Here is a 24,164-nt window from a genome sequence, read left to right on the forward strand (position 1 = left end):
GCACATGTGACAGACGTGACAGAGTCTGGAGACGCCGTGGAGAACGTTCTGCTGCCTGCAACATCCTCCAGCATGACCGGTTTGGCGGTGGGTCAGTAATGGTGTGGGGTGGCATTTCTTTGGGGGGCCACACAGCCCTCTATGTGCTCACCAGAGGTAGCCTGACTGCCATTAGGTACTGAGATGAGATCCTCAGACCCCTTGTGAGACCATATGCTGGTGCGGTTGGCCCTGGGTTCCTCCTAATGCAAGACAATGCTAGACCTCATGTGGCTGGAGTGTGTCAGCAGTTCCTGCAAGAGGAAGGCATTGATGCTATGGACTGGCCCGTCCGTTCCCCAAACCTGAATCCAGTTGAGCACATCTGGGACATCATGTCTCACTCCATCCACCAACGCCATGTGCGGGTGCTTTAGTCCAGGTCTGGGACGAGATCCCTCAGGAGACTATCCACCACCTCATCAGGAGCATGCCCAGGCGTTGTAGGGAGGTCATACAGGCACGTGGAGGCCACACACACTACTGAGCCTCATTTTGACTAGTTTTAAGGACATTACATCAAAGTTGGATCGGCCTGTAGTGTGGTTTTCCACTTTGATTTTGAGTGTGACTCCAAATCCAGACCTCCATGGGTTGATAAATTTGATTTCCATTGATAATTTTTGTGTGATTTTGTTGTCAGCACATTCAACTATGTAAAGAAAGGAGTATTTAATGAGATTATTTAATTCATTCAGATCTAGGATGTGTTATTTAGTGTTAACAGTAATTTATGCTGAGAAAAGAGGTGGATGCAAATCTCGACAAAATTTCATCTGCCGAATTATGCATCCACCTCTTTAGGTCCTTGTCAGACACTTTGCTGTGCTCATTGATCAAACAGCGTTATCACCACATAGGCTATATTTACTGAATGTCAAGGAATGGTACTTCTACTAAGTGTATTAAAATATTAAAGACTCTAAACGTTCAATAAAATATATACTTTGAATCATTTATCACCATTGATGAAGAACATTATAGCGTTTAAAAGCATTATTTGGAGGTGAATTCTCCGCAGGCAGGCAAAACTCGGCATAACACCCTCTCGCACGCCGATCAGCTTGTTGTGCTAACCTCACCGTCACTGCCCTCAGCCTCGTCCGCCAACTTGTTCGTATCTCTGGCTTTCTGAATTTCAGACACTTGCCCATTCTGACTCATCGAGCTAACGTTAGTAGCACGTCAGAGACGTTTTCTTTTCTTTTCTAACAACTGACTGATTCGCACAGAGCTGGATGCCAGAGCTCGTGCACCGCGAACACTTCACAGTCCAGAGCATAAAGCTGAACACTGACGTGAACAGTAACGTTACCTGTACTGCCGTATACCATCAGAGTCACACCAAACGGAGTATATTATTAAGTCTCACACACACAAAGTATTCATTTATGACGTTACGGCATTAATTAAGTCCTATGAAAGGACAAGAAAAAATGTAAGACCTTGGTAAACGAAATGCAATACTTTGGTAAAAATTTAAGACTTTTAAGGCCTTATTTTTGGAATCTGAAATTTAAGACTTTTTTAATACTTAAGACTCTGCGGGTACCCTGGAGAGAAAAAATAATAAATCAAAATGTGGTAAAAGTGTGTGAAAAGGAAATCCACCTCTGACTGTAGAATATTAAGCTGTATAGCTGACAGGCCAGGTAAAAATGTTCACCACTGTAGATACCTGAGTCTAACAAACAGCTGGATGAATGTTTGTTCAGGGGTGTGTTTTACCCGTCTGCTCACCGGTTCGTGTTCTGTGGACGTGCTGACTTCTTGTCCCTGGCTGTTGGAGTACTGCTCACGTCTCTTCTCCTGTTGGACAATCCGACTGACGTCATCCTCGAGCTTATTGAAAAAACGCTCCTCCTGCCCGACTGCCAATGCCACGTTAGCCGCTCTGGTGTCCTGGATGGCAATAAAGTCAGTTTTTTAATAGGGACGTGCCACACCATACATGACATTTAATCCCAAACCTCTGTGCATATAATTTACAGGCATTCTATATTATATACGATAGGGATTAATAAGAGACTGACTTTCAAATGTGTTCCATTGATTTGACAAGAGTACAACTTTATGATTGGGGATAAAAAGATGTTCCGCTCACCTCTTTTTCTTGTTTCCTACTCAAATGTTCTGCAAAAGAGACAAAGTACATTGAAGAATTATTATTTTTAGGAGCATGTTGAGCTATAGACTGGAGCCACACAAGATCCTAATTTAATGGCATTTGAAACGGATCGTTAGGTTTCTCTCACCTGCACTGCCTTCAGCCTGGAAGTCCTGCAGTGAAACTGTCTTTTTGTCTTTTGCCTGCTGATTCTTCTTTTTTTCCTTTTTCCCACCGCCCTCTTTTCCTCCTCGTGACTTTGGCGAGGAAGCGTTTGTGTTGTTGTGCTGAGTGAAAGCAGATTATATTACTTATAGTGAAGGTTCTTAACTTAGAATTACTATTTACAAAAAAATGGCACAGAATATGCGCACATAGAGAAGAGAGCATCACACACAATTTTTCTGTTATATTAAATCGCACACAAAGTCTTTCCCTGTAAAATGGCCTCCAGCTAAATTTCAGATGATGAATTTATAAGAGTGATGATTCAGCCTATTCATAATCACTTCACTTTTACAAGGAGAACTTGCAACTTCATAAACGGGAACACGAATGAATGGTTAACAGCCCAGTAAAACTGATACTGTATAACTGATTCATGTGTACAAATTTTTCTACGCTGACCAGGCTATCTGCAAACTTTTTGAAATGAAATTGAAAACTTTAAGGCCTTTTTTAAATACTGCAAAAAAAAAAATATGCAAAACCAAATACAGAATTATGTAAATATAGTTAAAATGTTAAATGCAATTAACTGTGTTCCACTGTTACACGTGGCATGAAACAAAGAGCTTTCTTTTAATTAGAATTTGTTTGAGATCCTTTAATTAGACAACAGAAATTTGTAAAAAGATAAAGCAATATGAAATACAATATTATTGCCCAGCCCTAATGCACATACTGTAAATATAGACAGGACTGTCAAAACTGAAGACTGAACACAAATAAGTCTGAAGTCAGGAGTCCAAAAGAGCCCGAGACTGAACCAAGAACCAAGCCAATAAAAACTTCTATTCAAAGACTAAGCTTTAATCACAGTACTTTTTAATCCAGTTCTGTCAGAGTTAAATAACATTCAGGATTAGAAAACCATCAATGGTATAGTTTTTTCTGAAGTACTAGGGTGAGCAGTGCATTAAAATCTAGCTTTGCTTGCAAACATAGTCTGGTGATCATCCTCCAAATCCAGGTGACCATGGTGGTATTTGCAGCAATCAGCTGACTGCACCACAGTAAAAAACTAAACATAAATTACTTATTTCAGTTTGTCTAGTTGGTCAGGCTTTATGCCACCTTGCCTATACTGAGGCATCGGCTTATGAATGCCTATGAATGTTTCCTGTAGCACAACCTTTACTGAATCGTTGATTGTCTTAAGTACCTCCTGAATCCTGTTACCTTCAGAGAAAATCACAAGAACAGGTGGAGAAACGGGCCAAACATACTGAGGGCTACAATAAAATGGGAGAAAAAAAAACTACTCCACCAAGAGCCAATTTATTTTGTATTTAAATATGTTGCGTTAAATCCTTCAGGTTGATGTGATTTCACATGGGTCTGCAACATCTCAAAATGAACATGTTTCATAATCAAAAAATTATAGAAATGTACCTGTTTATTTTGTTCAAACTCCAGTTTACTTAGAATCAGAGCCTTTTCCAAGTCGGCCTCATATAGCTCACTGGTCATCTACGGAGGGAGGAGGAAAACAGATGAGAAAGAACATCCATGTGAGACACATGTTAGAGCTGTCTGTAAGGTCAGACATGAGCTGCTGGAAATACAGTTATATCAGGGAGAGACATTTCATGCATCTGTTCTCTAATGCCTGTAACACAAGATTTATGTCCTCCAACAAGTTTTCAGTAACAGGAGCAGAAAAGAGGGGACAAGTTTGAATACCCAGCTTCTGGCTCATACTGCTGCACACAGCCCCTCAGCCAGTCCTCTGCTGCTGAATTTAACAGTCTAGTGCTAGATTAGATCTTGAATGTAGCCATTGGCCACTCACTGCCACCCTCTGTGAAGCTGACCCGCGGGGTACCTCAGGGGGCTGTCCTCGGACCACTCTTGTTCTTTCTCTACATGTTACCCCTGCGGCATGTCATCCACAGGGTTAATGTGAGCTTCCATTCCTACACAGATAAAACTCAAATGTATCTCTCTGTTATCATGTTTGGCCCAAAAAATCCTGCAGAGGTAATTATCATCGGCACCGCTAATGCTTAGGCTTCACAACATCTGGGCTTCATCATCTATGAAAACATCCTCTGCTTGAACAAGCATGGTTATTGTCCAGTCTTGCTTCCTGCAGTTCGGGAAAAATCTATAAGATCAGTTCATATCTATACACTAGAAATATAGAGACGGTCATACATGCTTTTATTAACTCCTGTTTGGACTATTGTAACTTTCTCTATGCATGTTCAAAAAGCAAAAAACCTGCCTCTTCAATAAAACCACAAAAGAGAGTACGTTATTCCTATTTTAGCTTCTCTTCGTGGCTCCATCAGCTTGATTAGCCTGCAAATCACCCACCCAAAGAAATAGCAGCGTAGGGAGGCTTCAGTAGACTACACTGTCATCTCTTTACCGTATTTTTCCACCCGTGATCCATTATCACAGCAGCAGGTGAGCCGCTTGCTTGTTAATGACGCAGTCTATCAAACAACTCAAACAACCCAAACTAACATTTGCACCCTGTGTTCAATGTTGCTTTAACGTTACCTGGTCTGTGCTTGTAAAATATCCACCGGGACTTGTAATGTCATTTCACATTTTTAACCAAGTAAAGCCTGTGCGAGTGAACACATGCACATAAGACGACCGCTACCCCCCCCCCCCACCTGTTTGTATACCATTTTTTTTTTTTCTAAAGCAATTTCTAGCTTTGTTTTGAAAAGTGTTATATAAAGTTTATTATTATCATTAGTATTACCTGCTCATCCCTCTGCTTCCACTGCTGCCACCCCTCTGCAGGCATGTTGTGGTCCCCAGATGTAGGACTGAGAAGTTCACCTGCTATTCCTGACAGTGTCATACACGGAGGCGGGGCACAAGACTTCTGAGGAATCTTCTTGAAGGCCAGATTACGTAACTGATTGAAAGAGAGAGAGAGATGAGATTAATTCATACACCGACTCTTTATGTCCATTATTGCAATTGTTATGAACGACTACCATGCTCTATTTTTAGCTAGACTGTAGAAGCCCTCAGTAGTGTGCATGAACAGCAGCAATTTTGAGTCTTAAAATACAGGGCCTTATGGCCTTTAGCTCACAGATGACAATACAGTCAGACCGCTTAAGTGATCATGTTGTGCTTTACTAACCATATCCAGAACAGATCTACTTCTGATATAGGTACTTTTTGTTACGTTGTTTCTGTTCTCTTGAACAGACTGTCACACCTGTTTTCACTCTCTTCTGTCCACCAACCATCTATTAACTTAACTGACTACCAGACTACTTAAATGTAAAGCAAATTGATTTTAGATTTTTGATGTGATATGATAAAATAAAATGTCCTTGCTGATGGCCCCACTTGATTCTCTGACTAACAAAAGATGTATACTTGTCTTCACACTTTTGCAAATGCAAATAGGTGCTTTCTCTTCTGTTTAATATCATAGATATTAATTAACAAAGATATTATGGGTATCTTGGGTGTTGCTTTTGCTAAATAAGCGATTTCAAAGGCATTTGGTTTTGTGCCTTATCAAGCAATAAAAATCCCCAATGCTTAATTTTAATGAGTGCCAACACTTGCTCTAAACAGCTGAGAGCCAAACAAAACAAAGAACACAATCGGTTTCTTTGTAAAACCACCCTCTGCAGTTTCAGTTCAGGTGAAGTGAAACAACAGAGGAGCACAATCACGATTGATGTCTGTCACAAAACGTAAGTCGTGAGATGCTTCTTTCACTCACCTCATTTGCCTCGGTCTGCTGCTGTTCCTTCTTCTTCTTCTTTTTGTCTTTCTTCTTGTCGTTGCAATGAGCAGCTTTCCCCCCAGCTGCTCCTGCCTTTCCTTGTCGGGGCTTCCCGGAGGAGTCCCGTCCACCTTTGGTGATGGTCTTCCCCGCATCGGAGGCGTCCGAATCCGAATCCGAGTCTATCTGGAGCAGGGCGAAGCGGGAGGCGGTGGTGGGTACAGTGATCATTGCAGACGATGCCATAGCGAAAAGAAAAACTAACCGATGACAAAAAAAGGAGATAAAGAACAATACAGTTAGGATAACTTGAAAACAACAACTTAACGTTAGCTTTTTGTCGCAGGTTCTTTTCAAATACAAATATCACCTTATCTTGGCCTACATAGTTTTACCAACAGAATATACAGTTAGTATGTCTATCCAGAATAGGCAGTCATGATGTTACATGCATAGTAGCTAGCATCTGGTGCCAGACGCAGCTAGCATTACATAGCAGCAAGTTGTTAGCTAACGTTAGCTCTACAACGCACAACTGTGTTAGCCGATTTTGTTAGCTTCTAAACAAGTGCAAAAGTAGTGATGCGTTACAGTCAAAAACACATTAACGGACTTACGTTGACCTTTTCTGTTTATTACAGTCGCTGACTGGTTTTTGAAGAGTATGTACTCACAAGAAAAGTATCTAAAGAAGACTTTTTTTACCTGTTCGTGAGAGTACCGTCTGTTACCGTTGGTTTGCTATCAGCAACTGCCTGAGTACAGCTGCCCAGTGGGGCCAAAAAGAGTAAAGGCTGGGATTCCGATTGGAGACTGCACCCTGCTATCACCTCAGAAATGTATTATTAATGTAGTTATCCAATCTGTAATGTGTACGTTGTATATTGTGTGGCGTCTATACACTGTTTTCTGCCAGAATCTGATTTTAAAGCAAATCATTAATTGTCCTCTAATAGTTTGCTCAGCTGTGATTTTTTTTCCTCTTCAACTTCATTTATCATAAATTACATTAATAGCCAGATATATACACACACAAAAGGACCTACATAAACAAACATACATAAACTTTTTTCTAATCCTTATCAGATATCAAACAACTGTAGAAAAAGTGATAAATACATACAGATAAGTAAACAAATGCACGATACTAAAGGGGTAAATTTATTGTACAATGACAATATACAGAGGATAAAGTAACCGATATCGTGTCAAGGAAGTGCATCAAATACATTTTTCTAACAGTCTATAAATCTGTGGCTTTTCTTAAGGGATTTGAGAAGTGACTTAAATTCAACTTAAAAAAACAGGAACTGAAGGTTGAGGGTTATGAGTTTCTGTGTATGTGAGAAACATTTTCCCTGTAAAGGTACCAAAGTACTTTCTTGAGAAAAACGTTATAAGTGAACATGGGGGGCTAGAAAATGAAACAATTTAAATCAGACCAAAATGTCTTTGTAGAATCACACTGAAAGAAAAGATGGATAAATGTTTCATCAGTGCACAAAAGGAGCAGGAGCTATCAACATCCACATATCTGGATATTAAAGAATTTACAGGATTGATTTTGTGTAAGATTGTAAAATTAATTTCTTTTATCCCTCAGTTGTGATATGTCACTTGTCATGTCACCTCTCATGAAGTCATATCTGTCATTACAACTGTCTTATCACCATGACAGCTGACTAAACTCCATCCTCTGAGGAAGACTGTGTGATGGTGAAAGTAATTCACCATCACACTATGATTAATGAATAATTCAATGAATAATTTAAATTTATAACTGCTAAACTGAATGGTCTTGATTTGATTAATCTGGTTATGTCATATTCAACTGTAAACTTTTTTGATTTTGTTGCAAACTGCTTTGGCAACATTGTTTAAATGAAACGTTCATGCCAATAAAGCACAGAGCTGAAAGCTCTCGGAAAGCTAGGCCTCAAGTAAGAGCTGATTTTGTGGCTCTGTCAGGTAGACAACATATTAAATAATAGATTATTGAATTTATGTATTACATATTTATAAATGGTTATGTTCAATCAAATTAACACAAGAAAACTGACTTGTAAAGGTTAAATTATGTTTCTAATTTAGTTAGTGACAGAAATTCACCATCAAATGTGTAACAGTCTTTCCCCATTTTTAAAATAAAAGTATGATAAGTATGGTAGTTTTAAGCAATTTGTCACATTGTTCACACTATTTACACCATGTCGTACATTGGGATGCACACTTTCGGCTTATGCCCAAACCATGGCTCCAGGGGTTAATCTATTGGAATGAGCCCATACAATAAAGGCAAAACAGCGAGATATACATATTAGTTCATTTAATAATAAGGATCTGTAATAAGAGTCACCCATGTAAAAATAATTTACACAACAAATCAATATATAACTCACATTACATAGTGCACGCAGATACAAATCATTTGTAACAAAAAATAAAAAAATGCATAAAATACACGACCAAGCTTTATATTACTGTTATAGTGCAGAACACTTGATCTACTGGCCATTTTAAGTGCTAAACAGTGCAAAGGCGAAAGACAAAGCACTTCTCTTCACGAGACACTATTTGATTACATTTAACAACAGGTTGATGAACATGTTTTCCCCCAACTTATTATATTGTTTAAACTAATAGTATTTGTGAAAGGGGGAGAATCAATGCAGTGGTTGCAGATGGTAATAACCTTAAAGTGAGCTACTGTATTATGATAAATACCCCTTTCTCAAAACAACTCCAGGATATAATTTATTTATTCAATGCAGTTATGTGAAAAAGATTTAGGACAATATAATATATATTTATCTAGGACAACAGCTTGAAACTCAAAATCCCCAAATCATTGAGGGGACCAAAACATGTGTATGTGCAGTGTTGTATTTGGGCGTGGCAAGAACTGAGACAAAACTCAATAATCGCAAATTTCTCTTTGTACATGTAATTTACTGACAGTAGTATGGGCATGTTTAACAAAAGGACATATTTCCTAAAAACTGAGCAAACACTTTTCAACTTAACACACATTCGTCTCATTCTTTAGTGTATTCTGAATATGGACATGCATTAAATAGTGGCCAATACTTTGGTTAGTGAAGTAATTTAATGAGCCTGTGAGAACTTCTCACTGACCTCAATGTCCTTAAATTAAGTGTTTTCTCTCAATACATGAACATTTTCACAAGATACTTAAGATGAGTTTTTTTCCATCGGCTATTCACGACACACATTTTTAGCCCCTAACTGGAATCTGCTGTACGCACCCCTGCTGCCAAGTCAGGTACTATGATGTACGTAAAGCCACTGAATAGATCTGCAAATGATGCATCTTCATCTGTCAGTGTTTCAGGGCACTTCTATGGAGTCCTCTAATATTGACTCTGTGCTTGTGTCCACAACAGACTGGCGCCTCCTTGTGGCAGAACCACAGACCTGCAGGTCAGCTGGAGAGATTTGTCTCAGCTCTCTACGACACAAACGGACTGATGTCATCTCTAAACTTTCCCCAGATTGACTAGCCCCTCTTTCACTACCCCCCTTGGGTTGTGTGTGTATCTGGTTGTATTGGGGCATTTTTGTCTTTTTGCGTGTTTGGAGGTCAGACGATGAGGAGAGACAGGGGGTCTGGTGTGCGTGTCTCTTCACATGTGAATCGCTGTGTGTCTTTTTATCTATTTGTTCAGTGTGTATCTTTGTGTATGTTATTGGAATATGTGTCCTCGTCTGTACCTCTTCAGTGCGCGTCTGGGGTTCGCTTGCACTTGCATGTGTGTGCGTATTGTGTGTTTGTCTGTGCTCCTGCAAGTGTGAAGATTGATTGACAGGGTTTAGGGTGTCACCAAGAAGCTCTTTGAGTTTTTTTTTAAGCTGTCGGCTGGAGCTTTTGTAGAAAAACAACTCTTTCTCTAGATGCTGCAGTCTGTCTTGGATAGCCTGCTGTGCCTTTCCAGAACCACCCTCTAAACACACACACACACACACACACACACACACACACACACACACACACACACACACACACACACACACACACACACACACACACACACACACACACACACACACACACACACACACACGGTGAGACAGAAGGAAATGAAACTGCAATATTCATGAAAAAAATTCTGTACAAATATTATGGAGAGTGACACAACCAAATATTTCACATATAAATGGTTCTGTCAAGGTTGATCTAATGTCCTCACCTTTAAGTTTCTGCAGCAGTAGCTGGATGTTGCTCTGGTGATCTCGGTGCTGCTGGGTGAGCCTGCGGTCTGCATCCAGGGCCAGGCGCTGCATGGCGACCTCAAACTCTCTCACCACCGCCTCTTGCTCTCCAGCATGAAGCTCCAGCTCTTCACAACGCAAACGCAAGTGGCGCTCCCGCTCACGAAGACAAACAACCTGGAGAGAGTGATACATGTTATTATAACATGATACAATAATTACAAACATACTGGCTGAATCTTGTACCTTTGTTTACTTTCACACCTGCAGAGAAAAAACAAGGGCAGCAAAACAGGTCGGAGGCAGCTAAGCATGGTGTAATAAAATAACATGGTGCAAAAAAACCTTTGGAAAAGAAGTTGATATGGTTTATAATGTTAATAACGCATATCCGCTGAAAGGATAAAGGGCACGTATGGAGCGTTAGGGGAGCAGACCGACGGAGGAGATATACAGTCCCAATGTCATGAGACAAGAGTTCAGAATTTCAGATGTTTAACACATCTAGATGAGAATACCATGAAATGAAATTTCGAACTGAAATTCTGAACTCTTGTCTCATACTCATCTTTTGATCTTAAACCCAAATGTCTTCAGTGAACAACAAAAACAACAGAATTTGCCTTACCGTTCCAATACTTTTGGAAGGGACTGTAATTTAATTAGCATTACAGAAATAGTGCAGCTGCATTTCTGATTCACAGAAGCACACACACACACAGAGAGAGAGAGAGAGAGAGAGGTAAATAATGGAGGAAGAGAAAAGGAGAAACATCTCTAGCTGCAACAGAAAGAGAATATGTCAGTGTTCAGTTTCTGTCTGACTGTGTTAGAATCCACTAGGAAAAACAGACAGATAGCATTCAGGTACTTGGAAAGAAGCTAGAATTTGTGCTTTTTATGTACAGCTGAATGTTGCGTATATCCACACGTGTGTATTTTAGCTTACCTTGTTGAAATATTTGACGAGCAGCTCCGAAGCCTCAGGTGTTGTGAGCTCCTTCAGCTTCCTGATGACATCACAGAGTTGGGCGGGTTCAGTGCTTTGTGACCGATGTGAAGAGCAGTCTGTGATTATCAGCTTCTTCTGTTTGTCCTGGATGGAGCGGTTTTTAAACTCCAGAGCTGCATCCAGGGCTTCAATAGCTTCCTCCAGCTGCAGCAGGGAATGCTCCTCCTACATGATGACATACACAAAGTGCACAAAAGAAGATAGATGCATGCTGATGAGCGATAAACACACATCCTGTATCTCATACACACATACAAAGTTCCCTCTTTTTCTGACCTCCACAGTGAGCACTCTGTTGTCCTTCAGCTGGGCATCCAGAGTGTCTCTCCTCTTTTTAAGCATGACTCTCTCTTTCTCCAATTCCTCTATGGTGATTCCTCCAGTCTGCCTCACACTGCTGCTGCTCTGCAGCTGCTCCTCCAAAGACTCCAACTGCATCGACACATGCAGGAGGTCCTGACTTAGAGCCTGGAAAGTCATAGATAAAAAACTTCCAGATTCCAGCTTCAATAATTCATGTTGCTCTAATCCATGTGTGTCATTGATAGCAATCATTTGTAAATCACAATTAAAACTTCACATATACACAAGCTGACCTGACTGGAGCGTAGCATCTTAATCTCCAGTTTGTTTTTCTGTTGCAGACAGGCCTCCCTGTGCACGATCACCTCCTCTCTCCTCCTCAGCTCCTCCTCCACCTCCTGCAGCTCTGCTCTCTTCTGTAGCACCCACTCCTCCTCCTCCTCCAGCCAGCTACTCTCACGCATCTACAGCAAGAACAAGGAGGACCCAGGAGTGAAAAAAGGAGCAAGACAAAGAGCGGGAAGGGGTTAAGAAGGAGGGAGAACAGAAAAATTAATGGTAACGGGGAAGGAGAGGTTGCAAACAAAAGAAACTCTGTCTTTTGTGGGGAGAAAAAGCAAAACACATTTGTTTAACAACGCTTTACCTTTTCCTTTGACTCTTCCTGGTTATTGCTTTTGTACGCAATCAAATCTCCCGCGACTTGCTCCTATAAAAAAAAAAAAAACTCATTTACTCAAAAGGATTCATTTATGATTTACCCATGCTGATTGTCAGCTGTATTTTTCCCATAAGTCTAACTCAACTGAGATGTGTGGATGCTATGCATACTCAAGGTGCCTTCCACCAAGGTTTCATTTGGACCTAGATCAGGGTGGTAATAGTTTAGTCAAACTGATCTTAAAATAATAAAATCAGATTTTTATTTAAACCAAAAAGGTAGATGTAGAAGACCACTAACAAAAGTTGTTTTACATGGTGTGGATAGACTATTGCTTCTCCACAAAGATTCCTATCTTAACTGGCTCAGAGTCCAATATCAATCAAAGTGATCATAAATACAACTGTGTTGGGAATTTGCTCATTTTGCTCCATCAACTAAATACGTTTTGGATCAACAGAGCCAACATGGAGGTCTACACGAGACTAAACTGAAGTACTCTGTTCCTATTGGACTGTCTAGATAACGTGTTCCATGCGAATATTTATCTTTCTTTTTTTGTTTGTACAACTAACCCCGTTTTGGTCAAGTTCTTGGTTGTTGTCACTGGTCTCTCTCTGCTGCCTGAGGCTGGTCTGAAGCTGTGCTCTCTGCAGTCTCATGTGCTGCAGGCTGCGGTACACCTCTGCTTTGACCTGCTGGCTCTGCATGGAAAGTCTTGCCAACATGTCGGCTTCTCTACTTTCGCCACTGTGTCTGCCATGTCTGTCTGCTGCTTGGGTCTCCCTGACTGTCAGACAAAAACACACATTTAGAGATGCAAATTCTGCTCAAAAGTACAACACATCTACATACAGTCCAAGGTTTGAAACTATTATGTTATGATTCGCTGGTGTTGCCTGGAGCTGTCCTTGAATTAATAAGTTCATTCAGCAGAAATCTCGGGAAGCTGCAGGAAATTCTTATCAGTACTCAAGAATGTTTTTGACCGACTTTGGCTGACACAAAATTCCTCACACTTGCTCTGATACACAAACAAATCAGCCAAGGATTTCTATTGTTCTTGACTCAGTGTAACAGGTTGATTCAAACTACAATCCAACAGACATGGGAATACATGAGTTCACAGTTTGTAATTATATAAACATACCAGTTTTGTCAAGCTCTTTGATGAGCTCCTCTTTCATGCGCATGTTGACTGACAGATCTCGGATCCTTCTCTGAGTAACACTGGTTCTGAGTCTCGCCTTCCGCATTTGGCTTTGTTTTGCGTGGGTGTCCTTTGTCCCTGAGAAGGAATAGCAACTGACAATATGAGAAAGAAATAACCTGTTGGACATAATAACTAAAGGAAAGCATGCCCCTATCAATACAAAAGAAAGACAGAAAAACAAAAGGCGGCAAAAGGTCAAACTGACGTAAACATATACCTGTGGCTTGCTGAGGCTGTTGTACTACTGAATTTCCATTAGATGCTTGGTCTAGTCCAGACTTTTTCTCTTTCAGAGCTGATTTCTTCTGCCGGCTGGTCCATGTTCGGTTTAAAGAACGCCTGCAGTAATGACACAATATTTCATTATCGGATTATTTCAGATTAACTCACTGCTTTACGAAAAACTGCTTTTTCGGAAAGATTATTGATGAAACTACTTAGGGTCAAGCACTTTTTCTATTTCTGTGGTACAGTCGGAAACAGGGTTGTATTTGAAGAGCGGAACCTCCCATCCTCTTTAAAAGCATTGTGCCCCCTGCCACGTATCCAGAATACCCCCACCCCTCCCGGGGACATATGAATTTGCACTGCATACATAGGGAGACTGTGGGATGTTTGACCACTTTGAGGCACACAATGGCACAGCTATTAGTGTAGTTATTTTGAAACAGCATCTTGCAACAGCTTGGTGCTGGTTGTACAACATTTAATTAATTAACAAAATTGCATATACCATGTGCAATGCACTGTACTTAAATGCAGGACTATATTTAGAGGCTGCAGATGGAACCATTATTATTATTATTGTGAAAATTACCACAATTAAGACATTTTTGCTGTCATTTAAATGTTTCTACTGGCGGAACCATGTATAAAAAAGGTGAAAGCGAAAAGTTCATTGTGTACCCTGAGCACAGCATTCAGGGTTTGTGTGATATATGACTTGGGTGCATCAAAAAGTGACAAGTGCTTTGTTGGGAATGTGGCTGACTGCATCAAATGCAATCATCCCTGACACCAAAATTATAGGGTGTCACTGGATTGCCAATGATGGACCCCCTGCTGTGTCTCTATCCCCACATCGGTGCACGGAGGGTCACTGCTACACAAAGAGAGAGGGGGTAAAGAATAAATGTTACCACACCTTACGAAAATGCCACTTTAATGGCGAAAAGACAATCCTTGCATTACACATCTTGATAAAAGTTTACATTTAGTTTATTATTAATTAATCATTTGAAGCTGTTTTGTTAAGCACTTTTTCATCTGACTCACAGGCTGAAATTGTATTCAGTGTAGTAAATAACTGGTGGCTTGACAGAGAAAGAACCAGTAGGCTTGTATTATACCGGTTCTCACCTAAATCCCATTTTGCCCTCTAAGATGTCCTCCTCCTTCTCTTGAACTCTGTCTTTGGCCTCTGCCTGTTGCTTTATGAACGGACAGTACACCTCATCCTTTTCCTCAATCTCTGCCAGCAGGAGGTGGCCACGCATCTTAAAGGCTGCCATCACCCTCTCCAGTGAATAGGCCGGGGGACTGGAGTGAATCTACAAACACACGTGCATTCAGAGAGAATTATGCCTATGCATGAGAAACAGGGTGCGTGTGTGCAGCAAAATGCTTTAGTACTACGACAATCAAAGTCACAAGCAAAGGTCAAGTGCAACTGGAACAACAGATAAACACACAAACAATTACATACACACGCACACACACACAGAACAAAACAGTGCAGCTACCTACCCTCCTGGGAGGCCCGTGTACACAGCTGTGTCTGATCAGCGGGACACTGTGGGGTCTCTGGCTTAAGTTCTCATACGCCCCTGCTTCCACTGTTGCTCCTGAGGTTGCGCCCCTAAAGGTCATGAGGTCGCTGCGAAGACGACTTATAAGGATCTGCTGGTCCACAAGGTGTTCAGTCTGAAACCGTTCACACACACAAATGTGCACACAGACTTTAGATTTAAACAACCAATGAACAACCAGCCCAGATGTCATTCTTGGACAGTTTTGAGGGTTTTTTTGCAGATGACCTACAATGTTGAAGGTGTTAGTGTCCTTTTCTACTGTATTAGAGCTGCACTCTTCCTGTCCTCACCTGTATACGAGTACGTTCCTTTTCTTCCTCGAAGGCCTGACGGTGTGTTTCGCTCTGTTGAAGGAGTTTCTCTACTTCTTTGTGGGCCTGTCTCAGCTCTGCATCTTTCTGCTCCAACAGCTGTTCCTCTATGGTGAGAGCTTCCTGAGAGACAAAGAGACAGGGGGAGGGTAATCTGAGCTTTTTCTTTACCTAGTCTTGTGGATATCTTATGATAAGTTCAGCAGCCCTCCTTTTGATTTTGTAAAAGTCAATATAGCTTGTCCATTGTCTTAGGTGATAAGATCATCACATTTTGACTTGTAGTAAAGGGAAAAACTCAGATGTAACAAATATCTTCAATGATGGCTTAATGTGTGCCAGTGACCCAGCATGCACAGTATTGAAATCACAATATGGCCTACTGCAGTATTGAACTCCCCGCAGGAGGTGCAATATTTGTTAAAGGCATCATGTATGTCAAAATATCATTTTCAATTAAATACATCTGCAGGCAGAAAACATCTTCGTGTGGTACAAATAATTGCAAAAACACTGGATGGCATTCTTTTTCCACTAGTTATCATTACCTTACATTTGTTGAGTTCTTCTCTGAGCTTTAATATGGTAACATGGAGTGGTTGGTCTCCATCCCCCTCTGAACACCCCTTATCATCATCTTGGCGTGAATGACTGACAGCTGTCAGTCTCTCCTGCCAATCCTGCAATCGCTGCGTGAAAGAGTGACTTGGAGCGGGGCCTGGGATATTTGCAAGCAGGGCTGCAGCTTCCTGTGCCAAAAGGCGGTACTGTGATGGTACCTCTTGGTTCATCTTCTTATCTGGGTCAGATATCCTCATCTGACTGGGCTGTTTGAAGCTGTCCCCCTCTTCACCTCTTCCAGCTGCCCTCTCCCTTTTCATCTCCACCTCTCTCTCCTTCTCTTTCAGTAGCTCTCTCAGTGTCTGTACTTCATACTCAAGCTCGCCCAGTCGAGCCTCACCGGGGTCCCAACTTGTGGGACATGTTTTAGCCTCTGTGTGAGTAGACGTTGCTCCAGGACGGTTACGAATGTGACGGGCTTTGGAAGCAAACTGCATGACACTCAGAGTCTCAGCTACACTGTGGTGGGAGGGGCTCACGCACGCCACCATCAGCGTATGGGCGGTGCCTCCCAGTGAATCCCGGAGGAGACGGGTGATCTTAGCATCACGGTAGGGTATGTGTGCACTGTTGCAGTTGTTACCACGGCGATTTCGCACAGGGTCAGAGAGGGCACGGATGACGTTGCCCAGCGCGAGCAGGCCTGTGTTGATGAGAACAGACTCTTTGAGCCGTGTCCCGGTGTTGCCAGTTTTTCCAACACGCTCCGAGCCTGCTAGGTCAACCAGACAGAGTTTGGAAGAGCGGACGGATTTTAGGGAAGAGTTTTTCTTGTGGCAACTCTGGACAAGCTGAAGGGTGAGGATGGCGTGAGAGCGACTGGAATGATCGTTCATGCCCGTGGTGCCAGTGTGGCGCAGGGCATTGCCCGTCTCGAGAACACTTAGTAGCTCCTCTGCTGAGGTGACAACCACCTCTTTGGCTCCCACCACCACTAGAAACACAACAAAAATAAAAAACACACATCTTTTTTAACGAAACGCTGTTACACACAGTTGGAATATTACTTCCCCCAGTGGGCAGTCATCCTCTGTGAAATAATGTCTCTCATTCATTAACTGGGAACGCCACCGATTTTACACATTAAGTTTAGTACTACTCATGGGAAGGACTACACAGCCTGTGATTTTGACTGATTGCATATAACGCCTTCTGCAGCTCTAGTGATGTCACAAGGGGCACTAGTAGCATGAATGGACAACTTTGTGATGCAATGAATGTAGGCTTGTCCTTGAGTAGGATTGGTGTCAACAAATGGCTGGAGAGTGGATATGAGGACAAAATCCACGTGTGTAACAAACTGTCTCATGTTTGGTTTTTAGGAAAAGCCTTTAAGCTCATTTCCTCATATGCAAATATGTATGTGAAAAATGTAAAAATATATTTTGTCACATTTGCTTGACAGTAAAAATACCTGTGTTTCCCCTCTCATCCTCTCTGATATGAAGCTCCTTGTGAATGGTGTGCAGCTCCAGCAGGTCTCTCAGTTCCTCCCCATACAGCTCCATATATGAGACCCGCACAGTGGCTTCCACACCATCGCTGTTCCCCATCTTCTCACCCAGGAACAAGAACACATCCTGGGCCACATGGTCAATAACTCCTCCCTCATCATCTGAGAAAGGATTTTGAGGGAAGAGACACAGAGTTATAAAGTACATCTTGCAAAGTCCAGAGTGAAACATCAGAAGAGACCTTTTGGGTCAAACCGCTAATACATCTGTAAGATGGTACAACTGCAAATTACAGATTATGAAAGCTTACTTTGGCCTTGAGATGGCCACTCTCTTGGATTTACAAATGCAACTTCCATCCGTCATTTGCCTAAAAAGTCTAACTAACGTTAATCAGTTCATCTCTGTTCTCTTCTAAGCCACCCTCTGAATCCTTCTAACCCCAGTTTTGGGATGAAAACTGCCACCTGCGCTCTGTACAACTTACCCAAGTTCCCTCCTCCGAGTGTGTGTGTCTTCCCTGACCCAGTTTGTCCATAACAGAAGACGGTGGCATTGTAGCCGTCGACCAGGGACTCCACCAGGGGCCGGACGCAGGACTCGTACACCTCATCCTGGCTGGCAGTCGGTCCAAACGCGTGGTCGAAGGAGAAGAGTCGGTCTGAGCCGAGCATCACCTGTTCGGAGCCCGGCACCACGCGCACACACACCTGGTGGTTGTGAAGGACTTCTTTAGGAAGCAGGGGACGGATACGGACCGCCACCCGGACACACACCTCACTCATGTGTACAGAGAATTACTACCGCTAATGTAACGCAACTTTATGGCGTTTCACTTTTATTCCAGCACCTCACACACAGATGAGTTGTGGTGAAACTTTTTATTTTAGCTCTTAAGCATGTTGGATACGAAATAAACATGAGCCAATGATCTACATTTTACCAAAGCAAACCGTCTGGTAACTGGCTTTGTATGTTTACCGTTAACTATCGTCTTCGTTACTTGGTGTGTTGTTAACTTGCTCCCATCTCCAATTTGTTGTCGCTCCTTGGTTGTCCGGGAAACAGCCGCAGCAGTCGACAAAAACACGACAGGCGTTCAAGAGTCCCCCGTGGAGGGTGGACCGAGCGGCACGTGACGGCAACAGCGCCATCGTGTGAGCATATACTGCAGTATATATATATATATATACACACACACACACACAATGTAGAACAACATACATGAGTCACAAGAATAGCAGCATTAGTCCATAAAAACACTATTATGAAGCTCACTGACAAGGAACTATTTAAATACCTTAGGACAGATAACCTGTAGGTCCTACCTCTGTCCTTCTACCACTGAAAGGGAAGGGCAGAGCACCCAGTATCTGGTATTTCCCTGAGGGTGAAAATCATCTCAGAGACAGATATCTAATCATTATTATCATTTCTTGTCTTATTGTCCAATAAAATTCTGTTGACATGAAATCTATGACAAAATAAGATTATTAAGATAATTCATATCTATCTAATATATATATATATACATACATAATATACGACACAAAGTACAATTACTTAATCACATTATTTACAGTACTTTACAGTACTATTCTGGTGTACATGGTATAGTTACATATAGGCCTAGTTACTCCTTTATATACTACACTTTGCTGACTTCGCTGCTATAAACCACACCACTGTCCGCAAAATTAGTTGCCTGCATTTTGAGCTTCTATTTTTATTCATTTCTATTTTTTATTTTATCTCATTATTTTTTTCCTTTTCACTATTTATCTGTACTTACTGTATTTCTGACGCTAGATGCGGCCACAAAATTCAGCTATATATATTTTTTAAAACTTAAAATGAACAATTGTAGAAAAATAGATATCTCATCCATTTAAAATAAAGTAGACATACATCCAAGCTACTTTTAGCTCGCACAATTATAACAGTCATTTTCCCATAACTTAAAACACCTGTATTCATTATTAAAATGTGCACCATACTACACTTAGTCTCTTCAAAAAATAGAAGACCTCTTTAGGGAACTGTCCTGTGAGATGTGAAAGATAAGAAATCGATCTATTGCAACATTCCTTTAAAAAAAAAAAAAAAAGTACATCTAATCAAAATATTTTATTTTCACTGAGTGTCAGTTCACAAGTCCAGATATGTCGATATGTCCATCATTGTATGTTCACACACACACACACACACACACACACACACACACACACACACACACACACACACACACACAGTATATGATCACTTTCTCTCTCCTGCGAGATGTTTGTTAAAAATGTTCCACATTCACAGTAAACACTTTAATTGACTGCGAATGGACAACAGTGCTATACCCACTTGGACAAAAAAGCTACATTAAAGCTTGACACATGTTTCCATTACAGCTAGTGAGAAGCCCATTAGAACGTATATCTGGCACAGAGATGTGCTTGGCTTTATCCCAGGGAGAGGCACCGATGCCAAGGCGGAACACTGGGAAGTGTAGCCTACTCTATGTAATGCTGCCAGCATTCGTCAGTAGTAAATACAGCGTGTGTGATGTATGGGAATGTGGGCCATCTCTTTATGGTGCTGCTTGGCATAAGGCCACAGGTAGAAGTCGATGATTGCGGAGTTGATGCTGCAGGTCTGTCCGTCTCTCTCCTGCATCAGCTTGCAAAGACAGTCTTTGATCAGCTCCACAGACCAAATCGAACAACCTCGGATCTCAACCTCCCTCCTGTCCCCTGAACTCAGCAGCTCGCCTGAGAGAAATGGCAGACAAACGCATAACATAGCGATTGTAGCTTACAATTTTTAAATGATTCATTCCTTTATGACCAGAGAAACACATGCACACACACTCCTGTCTCACCGCTCTTCAGTGCCTGCATCAGTGCCTCAGAGTATCGTAGTGCTCCAAAGTAGACGAGAACCTGAGGGACCCTGTAGTCTGCGAACATGGTGAGCCACTCCATGTTAATCATGTCTCCCTCTCCTCTGGCCTCCATGACACCCCAAAAATCTGCCACCAGGATCTGGGCTCGCTTGTAGAACGAGATTCTCTTCCCCTGAAACAAACAGAGGAGCAGCTTCATAAGCCATTGCTGTTTATTAAAAGACAGATGTTCTTAGACAAAGATAATATATAATGGCAACAACGCATGTGCAAAGAGTATGTTATGCTCCTTCACAGACTTTATAATATGAAGAGCATTAGAAACCTTGCCACACTGTCTTTGGCCAGAAGATGGAACTCTCACATCACAATTTATGTTAATACAGTTAATCTCAGATCACATTCACTTCCTATAAGCTTGCAAGATGATTTATACGTTCTGTATGTTTTTGCAAGACTATGAATTCAAAGTATCTACACAATTGTACAGAACATTCACTGTACAAGCAATGGCTTTCGCCTTTGTAAAACCAGAAATTATGATAATAATCAAACATTGAACTTGGCAAGTAGTAAAAATATCAAATTTCAGGCATGCTTCTCTGGCAAACTTGAACTTTTATCCACAAAATTTGAAACATAAAATATTCCAGAGTTTGAGACTAATCCCTCTCTAACTCTAACCTCATATGTAGCTTCGTCCCTGTAGGAAGGGATCTTCTTCACAATGAGTTCCACCATCTTCCGGGCGTCATTCCCAGCTTGGCTGATGAAACTCCGGAGGCTTCCACCGTGTTCCAGCAGCACGCGGCCGCCTTCAGTCAGCACCTTGTTAGAAAGACTCAGTAGGTGATGTGTTCAAATTTGACTTTTATAATGAGTTAGGAGCTGCATACATGCAATTTCCACATATCATAACAATATTGCACATTTCCTTTATTGTTTTATCTTTTATACATATCCTTTATTATTCTTTTATCTTATTGTCAATTTTTATATTTTATCTTGATGATTACTTGCTCTATATCTATCTTTCTTATACTTTTCTACCTGTTGTTTATTGTTCAGCATCAAGTGACTTGGCACACTTGGCAAAAAAGCTAATTCTGATGCAGTTCAACTAATAACGCAACACTGGCAGACATAATATTTATATGAGCTCTAAAATCTGTTTTCCTTAGTTAACATAAAAGTAAATGCAGGGATGTGGTAAAAACTATGTAACAAAATGATCAAATCTGTCAAGGAACATGGTATGTAGGGTGGGTTCATGTAATATTTTGACTTGCTTTGAGTAACATGTCTGACTTTTACACAGATGCCACATAGTTATAACAATGGCAGGACACAGAACAATATAATCTACGACACTTTATGTACAATGTAAGGTTGTAGCTTTTCATTAAGAAGTATCAAGTGGTATGCTTTTAGTACACTTTTGTAAATTTTTAAAACAAAGTAAAACACACACACAGGGCTACATAAATTGTGATACCAGTGTCAAATAATTGACGCAACTTGAGGATTTTAACGGTTGTTAGATCCCTATTATCATCATTATGGGACGTTAACATGAGGATGTTAGGACCTGGTGGCGCTCCTTGAGCATGGGCATGGGCGTTGCATTGTCTGATCGAAGGACATGTTCCAACTCCTCCAAACTCATCTGAGAGAAGTGCTTTGGATCAGTGATGGGTATACCTGAGGACAAAGGTGGAAGGCGTATTCAGATCCTTTACTTAACATAGAAAAATATATGTCCGATTTAAAAAAATATCAATTACAAGTTTAAGTCCTGAATTCAAAGCTATTCTTGTTTATAGTTTTATTTTAATGTTGTAGATCATCAATGTGGAGCCATTTTTATATACAATACTGTGTAGATTATAGTACTGCATCATATAATATAAGTGTATCATGTGTTTTTTAGTGCAAAATCTTAAACCACCAAAGTGACTTATAGCTGTCAGATAAATGAAGTGGATTAAAAAAGTACAGTATTTCACTCTGAAATGTAGTGGAGTACAAGTATACAGTTGCATAAAATGGAAATACTGAGGTAAAGTACAAGTACCTCAAAGACGGATTTATATTTAGACAGAACTACTGGAGAGAAATAGGACACTTAAGGCAACTAAGTTATGAAGTTATAGCATGCTACAATAACAGGAACATAACTCCACGGTAGCCATTTCTCCCAAGCGGCTCAAGCTCCATAATTTGTTCTGATCTCACGCTGTCGACCCTTTGGTTTCACACTCTGAAGCAAAGCTAACGGAGCTTTTTGGAGAGAATCTCTTGTAATTATAAAGGCCACAGCGACCACACATTGAGAGCACTATTCCATTTGAGACATAATTGATTCATATCCGGAGTCATTCACGCTAATTATGAATGATGCACAGGAGCATGCAGAGCTACAGGCAATTTCCCAGCAGACGAAGTTCAAGTAAAGGGCACATACACAATAATTAGTAATAGGAGGGCACAACAAAAGCACAAAGAAAAGAGGAACAAAAAGAGACATCAAATGGGCTTGAATGTACATCTTTTTCTCCAGAGATGAAGCTACTAAAAAAAAAAGGATATATCAATTTTCAATAAAGGCAAATATGTCATGTAACACTGCCTTGCCTTTGCTTCATAATTCTGACATTTCTATCACACATATTTTCTTTAGTTGTATCTGTTTTATTTTCTGTGCAAGTTTGATGAAACCTGGAAAAAATGTTGCCCACCGAATTTGAGTAACAGCTATGAAGCATCACCTCAATGTACTATTAAATTTACTTTAACCTAATTGTAACAGCCCCTTTAACCCAGCAAAAGACTAAACTCAATACGTGCTCTCACCTTCCTCCATGGCCCTGGTGATGGCAGCACACAGGGTCATGTATCCTGTGTAGGTGGTCCCTTTATAAGTCACCTCGCACTGTTGTGTTTCTTTCTCTGGCCAAAAGGAGAAGTTCATTGTGTCTACCACAAATACCCAATTCAAGGCCTGCAATGTTGAAAAACAAAACTTATCATATCTATTTAAATAAACTTAATAATAATTTTTAAAAAAGCTTGTTGTAAAATGACAAACACATTTACATAACTATAAACCTTGTACCTTTTAAAAGCACCCCTTATGAAGAATACTCAAATAAAAGTAATAGTACCTCAAATTTGTACTTAAGTACAGCACGTGAGTACATGTACTTGGTTACATTCCACCACTGATGAAATGGCAGTTCAGTTTAATTATCAGGCTCTATTAACAGCTTCTGAAAATGTATACAGTATCACCTAAATAGTATATTAAGTACCGCTAAATATAAGTGTCAAGTTAACTATCATAAGCAATGCATGACTATGTAATGATTGATTATTTGAAGCATCTAGAAATGCACACTACAACATCACGTCTCAATCCATCTGATATTTCAAGTTTTCCCTCGTTATTAGCAGAGTTGACGATATGAATTGTGGGTGAATTGACTGGATTTTCTGTGGTGCCTCCTTCAATGCAGTATTGGTGTTGCCACTGAACAACATTGTACCATGTGATTAACTACTCATGTATGCTT

General features: G+C 40.8%; 3 protein-coding genes across 8 annotated transcripts in view; all 3 read right to left on the bottom strand.

Moving 5' to 3' along the window:
- Positions 1–6,909, bottom strand: part of gkap1 (G kinase anchoring protein 1) — a 12,379-nt gene extending 5,470 nt beyond the window's left edge. For 3 of the 4 annotated variants that reach the window (XM_046035844.1, XM_046035843.1, XM_046035841.1), the window contains exons 1-7: positions 6,786–6,909; positions 6,078–6,340; positions 5,088–5,246; positions 3,761–3,838; positions 2,295–2,433; positions 2,144–2,172; positions 1,780–1,941 (exon numbers count right to left, since the gene is read on the bottom strand). In XM_046035844.1, coding sequence (XP_045891800.1) covers positions 1,780–1,941; positions 2,144–2,172; positions 2,295–2,433; positions 3,761–3,838; positions 5,088–5,246; positions 6,078–6,326 — 816 coding nt within the window. In that variant the 5' untranslated portion in view covers positions 6,327–6,340; positions 6,786–6,909. Of the gene's footprint in view, positions 1–1,779; positions 1,942–2,143; positions 2,173–2,294; positions 2,434–3,760; positions 3,839–5,087; positions 5,247–6,077; positions 6,341–6,697 lie in introns of all 4 variants that reach the window. The other variant, XM_046035842.1, reaches the window with a different exon arrangement.
- Positions 6,910–8,391: 1,482 nt separating this feature from the next.
- On the bottom strand, positions 8,392–18,818 carry LOC123960612 (kinesin-like protein KIF27). Of its 2 annotated transcripts, XM_046035459.1 has the most exons (16): positions 18,678–18,818; positions 18,184–18,406; positions 17,657–17,857; positions 16,170–17,176; positions 15,601–15,744; positions 15,246–15,422; positions 14,859–15,049; positions 13,717–13,838; positions 13,437–13,574; positions 12,862–13,076; positions 12,272–12,334; positions 11,919–12,089; positions 11,599–11,790; positions 11,260–11,487; positions 10,289–10,487; positions 8,392–10,042 (listed from the first exon to the last, which is right to left on the bottom strand). In XM_046035459.1, exons 2-16 carry the CDS (start codon positions 18,368–18,370, stop codon positions 9,429–9,431), a joined length of 3,849 nt encoding a protein of 1,282 aa, XP_045891415.1. In that variant the 5' UTR covers positions 18,371–18,406; positions 18,678–18,818; the 3' UTR covers positions 8,392–9,428. The 2 variants fall into 2 exon arrangements, with proteins under 2 accessions (XP_045891415.1, XP_045891414.1); XM_046035458.1 differs by having other exon boundaries at positions 18,184–18,799.
- Positions 18,819–19,808: 990 nt separating this feature from the next.
- Positions 19,809–24,164, bottom strand: part of lg21h9orf64 (linkage group 21 C9orf64 homolog) — a 7,945-nt gene continuing 3,589 nt past the window's right edge. The window contains exons 1-5 of one of the 2 annotated variants that reach the window (XM_046035825.1): positions 23,446–23,625; positions 22,181–22,293; positions 21,277–21,420; positions 20,569–20,764; positions 19,809–20,458 (exon numbers count right to left, since the gene is read on the bottom strand). In XM_046035825.1, the coding sequence (XP_045891781.1) occupies positions 20,229–20,458; positions 20,569–20,764; positions 21,277–21,420; positions 22,181–22,293; positions 23,446–23,563 (801 nt within the window). In that variant the 5' untranslated portion in view covers positions 23,564–23,625 and the 3' untranslated portion in view covers positions 19,809–20,228. Of the gene's footprint in view, positions 20,459–20,568; positions 20,765–21,276; positions 21,421–22,180; positions 22,294–23,445; positions 23,626–24,164 lie in introns of those variants that run through there. The other variant, XM_046035824.1, reaches the window with a different exon arrangement.

This window comes from Micropterus dolomieu, linkage group LG21, assembly GCF_021292245.1.
Source record: "Micropterus dolomieu isolate WLL.071019.BEF.003 ecotype Adirondacks linkage group LG21, ASM2129224v1, whole genome shotgun sequence".
Taxonomy (NCBI): domain Eukaryota; kingdom Metazoa; phylum Chordata; class Actinopteri; order Centrarchiformes; family Centrarchidae; genus Micropterus; species Micropterus dolomieu.

Excerpts from the sequence above, each read along its gene's own strand:
- LOC123960612 (XM_046035458.1), bottom strand. The coding sequence starts at position 18,481 with ATGAGTGAGGTGTGTGTCCGGGTGGCGGTCCGTATCCGTCCCCTGCTT. Across the intron at positions 17,177-17,656 it reads GGATGAGAGGGGAAACACAG|TGGTGGTGGGAGCCAAAGAG; the intron begins GTATTTTTACTG and ends TTGTGTTTCTAG. Across the intron at positions 13,575-13,716 it reads ACAGCCTCAGCAAGCCACAG|GGACAAAGGACACCCACGCA; the intron begins GTATATGTTTAC and ends ATTCCTTCTCAG.